Below are 8,133 nucleotides of genomic sequence, written 5' to 3' on the forward strand. Positions count from 1 at the left end.
GGCCCCAGCCTGAGAGTTCCTGTCTACACCTTGTAGCTAATAGCCTCTGATGGACCTCTCCTCCATAGAAGAACACAAGAGAAGCCAATGTTGGATCAGGACAGTGGCCCCTCCAGTCCAACACTCCGTGTCACACAGTGGCCATAAATACCAGGTGCCATCAGGAGGTCCAGCAGTAGGGCCAGGACACCAGAAGCCCTCCCACTGCCCCCCCCCCGAAGCACCAAGAATACAGAGCATCCCTTGCCCCAGACCAAGAGCCCCTATCTACACCTTGTGGCCAATAGCCACTGATGGACCTCTGCTCCATATGCTTATCTAATTCCCTCTTGAAGCCGTCCATGCTTGTAGCCGCCACCATCTCCTGTGGCAGTGCATTCCAAGTGTTAATCACTCTCTGGGTGAAGAAGGACTTCCTTTTGTCTGTTCTATCTGTTTCTTTTATCTGTTGGGAATGGGGTGCAGCTCACCGCAGGGTGTTTGGGTGGGTGCTGGCAGGGTCTGTCCAGGCGGCACCCCCCTCCCGCCCGGTGCATCCTCACACCTGTTTGTGTCCCGCTCTTGGGGCCAGCCGAAGGCACGCACCCCAGGGGTGTTAGCAGAGTGGCAGAGGTGACGAACGGCGACTGCAGGCCAGCAGAGGATTTGCGAGTGGCACCCTCTGACCCTGCGCCGAGCTCCTAAACGTGGCCGGCTCCCCGTGGCTGGTAAAGCGGCGGCCTCTCGCCGACTCACGCCCCCTGTTCCCTCCGCAGGACATGAAGGGGACCCTGGCCCAGGAGCTGAACTTCGAAATCGAGGGGCAGAACGGGGAGCGCTGCGCCCGCGAACTGGAGCACTTCGACTTTGTGGTGGTCCCGCGGGTGCACTGGGACAAGAGCAGCAAGGTGAGAGGCGGGGGGTCACCGACGGGGAGGGGGCTGGAAGGGAGGAAGGGCGTCGTTTGTAAGGAGTTTGTAAGCCCACGGAAGCTCATACCAGGGGTCGTTTCGTAGAAAAAGAGCTAGGGGAACTCATTAGCATAACTCATTAGCATATGCCACGCCCCCTGACATCACAGGAAGTGTGTCATAAGGCCACGGACCCCGCCCCCAACGGTCCCGCCCACCGCCGCCGGCCTTGCAGCTCCACTGCCCGGCGGTGGACCTGCAAGGCCGGTGGGAGTGCGAGGAAGCCCCGTGAAGGCCCTCCCTGGCCCCAGGCAGGCAGGGGTGGGGAGAGGCAGGGAGGAAGCAACTTACCCTCCCTCTTCTCCTGCCTCCTCCTGGCTGAATGAGGGCCGGAAGCGGGGCGTCCAGAAGCAGGGGGCGGGGCTTAGTCATGTGCCCCGCCCCCCGTACCTCACCCCGGGGGACTGGGATCACCCGCGAGCCCCCCCGAAATGACCTCTGGTTCATACCTTGAATTAACCTTTGCCGGTCTCAAAAATGCCACTGGACTCTAAATTAGGAGACCGATGCAAGATGTTCCCTGAGGTGTAGACTCAGTCAGGCCTGAGTCTTTGTTGGAACGCATGCCACCTCCTCAGACGGTCGCTTGCCCATCCCTTTGTCCTCCAGAAGCCCTCTGGAATGTACCCATCGCCTTCCGAGCCAAGGTATACGGTGTTCCTGTATACAAAATTCCATTCCTGGGAGTTCCAAAAGCCGTTGTTGGCCTTGGGGAGAACTTAAGGCGTTCCGGGAAGCCTCTTTGCAAACACCTGAGCAGGTCTGAGCTGTTGTGTTCGTAGAAATACTTCACACGTAGGCAGTGTTCCCTCTAAGCTGAGTTAGTGTGAGCTGGCTCACAGTTTTTTAGCCTCCGGCTCACACATTTTTGTCTTAGCTCAGGAAGGAGAGCTCTAAGAGCAAACTGATTTATGCAGCAGCCAAATGTTCACTCACATCTGTAATGCCAGCAGCTCACAAAGTTGAATTTTTGTTCACAAGACTCCACAGCTTAGAGGGAGCATTGCACGTAGGCTCCCTGGGGAGGGTGTAGCCCCGTAGAATGAGGGTGGCATGCTAAAAGAGTGCCCAGGGGAGGCAGCTTGGTGTAGTGGTTAAGTTCCAGAGGCTTGCCAGTTTGGTGTAGTGGTGAAGTGCGTGGACTCTGATACGGGAGAACCAGCTTTGATTCCCCACTCCTCCACTTGCAGCTGGCTGGATGACCTTGGGCAAGCCGTAGTTCTGATAAGAGCTGTTCTTGGAAAAGAGCCGTTCCTGTCAGAGCTCTCTCAGCCCCACCTCCCTCACAGGGTGTCTGTTGTGGGGAGGGGAAGGGAAAGGAGATTGTCAGCTGCTCTGAGACTCCCGAGTGAAGGGCGGGGTATAAATCCAATCTCTTCTCCTTAATATACACAGAAGCACGCACACACACCACCGAAGGGGCCGTAACAGATGGGGAAATGGAGCAGATGCCGTTTTCCCTAAACAGTCTTAAGTCTGCAGAAACTTAATTAAACCCATTAATACTAATAGATACAAATCTAATTAGCATTAATAAAATTAGCACTTGGTTTCGGTGTGTCAGTAATTAATCACTCGGCCCAGAGAAGGCAGGCTTACCTCCGAGCTTGCCCTCGTTCACAAATGAGCCCCAGGGTCCTGTGTTGAAGGAGGCCCTTGGCTTTTGCGACTGTGACTCTGTGTGGAGGTTGCAGGGGGCAAGGGGGGGAGGCAGCGGGGCTGGTTCTGGGGCTGGCCTGCCTTCTCCCCCCCCCCCTCCTTCCTTCCTTGAGAGCCAGTTTGGTGTCGTGGTTAAGTGCGCGGACTCTAATCTGGGAGAACCAGGTTTGATTCCCCACTCCTCCACTTGCACCTGGCTGGATGACCTTCGGCAAGCCACAGTTCTCTCAGAGCTGTTCTTGAAAGAGCAGTCCTTGAAAGATCTCTCTCAGCCCCACCCACCTCACAGGGAAGGGAAAGGAGTTTGGAAGCCGCCCTGAGACTCCGAGTGAGGGGCGGTGGATGAATCCAATCTCTTCTCTCTCTCCTCCTTCCTTCCTTCCAGCGGGTCCTGACAGCTGATTTCTACGAAGGCTGCAAAATCAACGATGTGGAAGGGATCCAGAGACAAGGCCTACACGTCAAGGACGTAAGTTCGGGTTGGGGGTGGATGGAAAGAGCATTACAGATCAGTCGAGGGAAAGGGTGGAGAACGTTGAAGTCTCTTCCGCCCCCGTGAGATCCGTGGGCAGGCTCACGGCCACTAGAGCCAGGGCTTTCAGTGACGGCTCCTTACCGAGCTCCCGAAAGAGATCAGGGCCCTGCGGGATCTTATGCAGTTCTGCAGGGCCTGCAAGACGGAGCTCTTCCACCTGGCTTTCAACTAGGAGCCGCCCTTATCACCAACGACCACCATTAATATCTGGGGTAGAGACTGGCTGTAGTAGGCAGTCAAACCAGTTGTGAGCCAGTCGCTGTGGAGCTACATGACATGCTATGCCAGTGATGGCGAACCTTTTAGAGACTGCGTGCCCAAACTGCGACCCAAAACCCACTTATTTATCACAACGTGCCAACGCTGCAATTTAACCTGAATACTGAGGTTTTGCTTTAGAAAAAAACAACTTATACATTAACTTAAGATGATCCAAACAAAGTAAGGAAAGCAATCCCAAATGCTTTCATTTACTTAAAATTATTTGGCAGAGAATTCGACACTTTAATGATGGTCTGGGCCTGGCTGGGGCGATGGCACGCGTGCCCACAGAGAGGGCTCTGAGTGCCACCTCTGGCACCCGTGCCAGAGGTTCGCCACCACTGTGCTATGCGATCTTGGTGAACAACTACAGAGTACATTAATTTAAATGTTGATTGTTTAAATGTTTTGATAACGTTTTAAGCTCTAATGTGTTCTGTATATGAATCTGGCACTGAGCCAGGCCGTGTGAGCTGCCCTGAGCCCGCTTGCGGGGAGAGCGGATGATGAATAGAATAAATAAATAAATAAACAAACAAATAAAGCCTCCATCCCTCCTGCTGCAGCTGCGCTGTCCTTTCCGGCTGCATATAGGACGGCCGCCTGAGATGTAAAAGCAGCCCCTCCCGGTCATCCTGTGGGTAGTGCGGGACGGGCGCTTGCCCGCCTCCCTTATTGCCGAGGGTGGCGTCTGGGCTCTTGGCTCCCCCGCTGTCTGGGTGCCAGCCGTCCCCCGGGCCCCCGTCACTCACCCACACCTGTCTCTCTGTGCGCCCGCAGGCAGCATCCAAGTTAATCCAGATGTTCGCGGAGCAGATCTTCTACACGGGATTCATCCACGCGGACCCCCACCCCGGAAATGGTATGAGGAGGGGCACCCGATGCCGTCGGTGGCCCGTGGGGGCCTGCAGGGATCGTGGTCCTGAGCAATGCTCCCTCTAAGCTGTGGAGTCTTGTGAGCAAAAATTCTACTTTGTAAGCTCCTGGCCTTAAAGTAGTGAGCGAGCAATTTGGCTGCTGCATAAGTTAGTTTGCTCTGGAGCCCCATCCTTCCTGAGAGAAGGGGGAAATTTGTGAGCCGGAGGCTAAAAAACTGTGAGCTAGCTCACAATAACTCAGCTTAGAGGGGACACTCGTCCGGAGCAATGCTCCCTCTAAGCTGTGGAGTCTTGAGAGCAAAAATTCTACTTCGTGAGCTCCTGGCCTTAAAGGTGTGAGCGAGCGATTTGGCTGCTGCATAAATTACTTTGCTCTGGAGCCATCCCTTCCAGAGCAAAGGGGGAAATGTGTGAGCCGGAGGCTAAAAAAACTGTGAGCTAGCTCACAACTAACTCAGCTTAGAGGGGACACTGGTCCTGAGCATGGGTGCATGCGTTGGAAAGGGGGAGGGGCTTGCATTCTGGCAGGTGAACGAGGCGAGAAGGCACCGTGTGGAAAGGAGGCTTTGGGAGGGGACCTGTAGTGGTCCCTCTGGGGAGGCTCAGTAGCCCTGTAGTGGCCTGTCCGTTGAGGACCTGGAAGAGCCCACCGCGGGGACCAGAGGTTTGCAGTGGCCTTTTCTCCTGACTCTCCTCTCAGCGCAGGTTCTAGGGAGAAGTTGCACTGGAGGAGACCCTCACTCACTGCCCTTCCCTTTCTCCCTGGCAGTTCTGGTGCGGAAGGGCCCGGACGGGAAGGCCCAGCTCATCCTCCTCGACCACGGCCTCTACGAGTTTCTCCACGAAAGGTAATAGCCACCGAGGGTGGGGGCAGGGATGTTCCTGACGAGGACCCCCCCTCAGTGACCCAGGGCGAGTTCCTGCCCCGGAGGCCCCATCGTCGCAACTCTGACATTCTTCTCGTGGCTCCGGCAGAGACCGCGAAGCCCTGTGCAAACTCTGGCGAGCCATCATCTTGCGGGATGACGCGGGCATGCAGGCCTACTCCAGGCAGCTGGGCGTGAAAGGTGAGCGGGGCCGTCTGGGCTGCTGCCACTACAGGGCCATCCCTTTCAGCGGGGCTCGGGGGGGGGGCTGGGCTGACAGGTCTTACAGGTTCCTCCTTATCATTTTCAAAACTTGTGCCTCGCCTTTCTGCCCTCGGAAAGGCGAACAGGTTAGAATCAGGCCTAAGACGACCACTTAACGAAGAGCCAGGACAACCTCGCAGAAAACGCATCATTCCGTCAATTAAAACTAAAGCTAAAAGACACATATACAAAAAGCGTAAAAGCAATTAAAACTTTGGGCAGGGAGGGGGGAAGGCAGAGGGGTTAACACCAGTGCTCCCTCTAAGCTGCGGTGTGGAGTCTTGCGAGCAAAAATTCTACTTTGTGAGCTACCAGCATTAACGTTGTGAGCAAGCGATTTGGCTGCTGCATCAATTAGTTCACTCTGGAGCCCTCCTTCCCGAGCTCAGACAAAAATGTGTGAGCCAGAGGCTAAAAGACTTTGAGCTGACTCACACTAACTTAGCTTAGAGGGAACACTGCCTGTGAAATAGGCGGGGCTGAGAGAGCTCTTTCAAGGACTGCTTTTGAGAGAACAGCTCTGAGAGAACATGTGACTGACCCAAGGTCACCCCGGCAGCTCCATGTGGAGGAGTGGGGAATCAAACCCGGTTCTCTCAGATTAGAGTCTGCGCTCCTAACCACTACACCAAACCATGCTCATAACCATTACACCAAAGTCATGTAATGTTCCCTCTAAGCTGTGGAGTCTTGTGAGCAAAAATTCTACTTTGTGAGCTCCTGGCATTAAAGTTGTGAGCCGAGCGATTTGGCTGCTGCATCAATCAGTTTGCTCTGGAGCCCCATCATTCCCGAGCAAAGGCAAGTGTGTGTGAGCTAGAGGCTAAAAAACTGTGAGCTGGCTCACACTGACTCAGCTCAGAGAGAACACTGGTTAACACCTCCTCCAGTTCTCCTGAGTAAGCTGAAAAGGGGGTTTTCCTTGCCTCTTGGTGTGGGGGGGAGCTAACGCTGCCTGCCCCCGGCTCTTTCTGAGTGCTTTGCTTCTGCTCCCTCTGCTAACTGGCTTTGTGGCGCTGGCCTGCCCCTTCCGCATGGGTTCTGAAGCAGCCCAAGGCCAGCGTCGTCGTCAGTGGGGTCTCCCAGGGCAGGAGAAGGGCGAAAGGCTTCAGGTCTGCACCCCGCTGGTGAGGGCTCCGTAACCCAGACCACACCCATGGCAGGAGGGAATTCTGATGCTTAGGGAAAAATGGCTGCTCCAAAACTGACACGGTGGAGGCTTCTTTCTCTGGAGAAGGCCACGGGATCAATACTCCTCTAAGCTGTGGAGTCTCGTGCACAAAAATTCTACTTTTGTGAGCTCCAGGCATTAAAGTTGTGAGTGAGCGATTCGTCTCCTGCATCAGTTAGTTTGCTCGGGAGCCCCATCCTGCCTGAGCCAAGACAGAAATCTGTGAGCCGGAGGCTAAGAAACTGTGAACTAGCGCGCACTCAGCTTAGGGGGAACACTGCACGGGACTGATTCCGTTTGCACGTGGACATTTTCATGGGCTCCCGCAGACATTGGAGAGCCCCAGTTGCTCCCCAGCCTCTAAGTCGGCAGCAGACAGGAGACGGGGTGAGATTTGGATCCGGGTTTTGGTGCTGGTGGAAGAGGAGGGTGTTAAGCATCCCCCCCCCTCTATACCCCAGAGAAGACAAAGAGCAACTGCAGGAAGGGGATCTGCATCTGGCAAATACCGCCAACACCCACCAACCCCGTTCGTTTGCTGCGTTATACTGTTTTTAATGTCCCGCTCTCTCTGATGATCCAGTCCAGTTTTAGATGTATTGCCCTGCTCCTCTTGCATCGCTTGTAATTGCACTTGAGGGCAGGTGCAAGTAGCAAATTGCATTCCCCATCCAATTTGGCCCCCCTTGCAGCTGTTGACAGGGGAAATGGTAGGAGGCGGCATACTTCTCTCACCCCTCAGGGTGCCACGAGTAGAGATGTAAAATTTCCGGAAATTTTGAAGCTTGGAAAAAACCCCGTTTTTTCCCCCGGGCTTTTTCGGGGGGAAATGGAAATTTTCGGAAAAAATGAAAAAAAATGCTACATTAGCATTTCTTTTGTCTTTTCTAGATTGAAAGTCATTCTGTTACTTTAGGAACATAAAATATGACTATGGACATTTTTACTTGGCATGAAATTATCACAACTAGCATATTGAAAATATAGTGTATCCAAACTATTCTTACAAACAGAATACCCACCCACATGCAAAAACAAAACTGAAACATTTTTATTTTCTTCTGACAATCGCACCTCGTAAAGGAAGAAATGCATCTTGTTCTTGCATTGGAGAGTTCAGTTTGTAACCTAGGACTTGCTTGTCCTCAGTGCACAGAAATTAGATCAATCTGATACCATCTATATATCTAATACCGAAGTAGCCCCCTCTGTGCGGATATCTAAATCAGCACAGAAGGGGCACTTGGGGGGGGGAGGGAGAGTTTTGTGCACACGTGCGGCGGTCCCCAGGTGTGCACAAAAATCTCAAAAGTTTTTTTTAAAAAACGGGGGGATACTTGAATCCCCCCTAAAGTGACAGAGCGTCCCCTGCGCATGCGCAGGGAATGCTCTGTAGCCGGCCTCGCCGCTGCCGCCGCGGAGCCAGAGGGGGAGGATCAGCCTCGCCGCCGCCGCCGCCTCGGAGCCGGATGGGGGGGAGGACTGGCCTCGCCGCCGCCTCGGGGAGATTGAGCGGGGGGGATGGAGGAGACAGAGCTCTTCTCCCCCC

The 8,133-nt window shown here is 54.3% G+C and overlaps 1 protein-coding gene across 2 annotated transcripts in view; it reads left to right on the forward strand.

Annotated features, from left to right (window-relative positions):
• ADCK5 (aarF domain containing kinase 5) overlaps positions 1 to 8,133 on the forward strand; it is a 32,131-nt gene that overhangs the window by 18,688 nt on the left and 5,310 nt on the right. For both annotated transcript variants that reach the window (XM_015427959.1, XM_015427960.1), the window contains 5 exons: positions 756 to 887; positions 2,995 to 3,078; positions 4,186 to 4,267; positions 5,053 to 5,131; positions 5,259 to 5,350. In XM_015427959.1, coding sequence (XP_015283445.1) covers positions 756 to 887; positions 2,995 to 3,078; positions 4,186 to 4,267; positions 5,053 to 5,131; positions 5,259 to 5,350 — 469 coding nt within the window. The remainder of the gene's footprint in view (positions 1 to 755; positions 888 to 2,994; positions 3,079 to 4,185; positions 4,268 to 5,052; positions 5,132 to 5,258; positions 5,351 to 8,133) is intronic.

Source organism: Gekko japonicus, unplaced genomic scaffold (genome assembly GCF_001447785.1).
Source record: "Gekko japonicus isolate JY-2015 unplaced genomic scaffold, Gekko_japonicus_V1.1 scaffold838, whole genome shotgun sequence".
Classification (NCBI taxonomy): Eukaryota; Metazoa; Chordata; class Lepidosauria; order Squamata; family Gekkonidae; genus Gekko; species Gekko japonicus.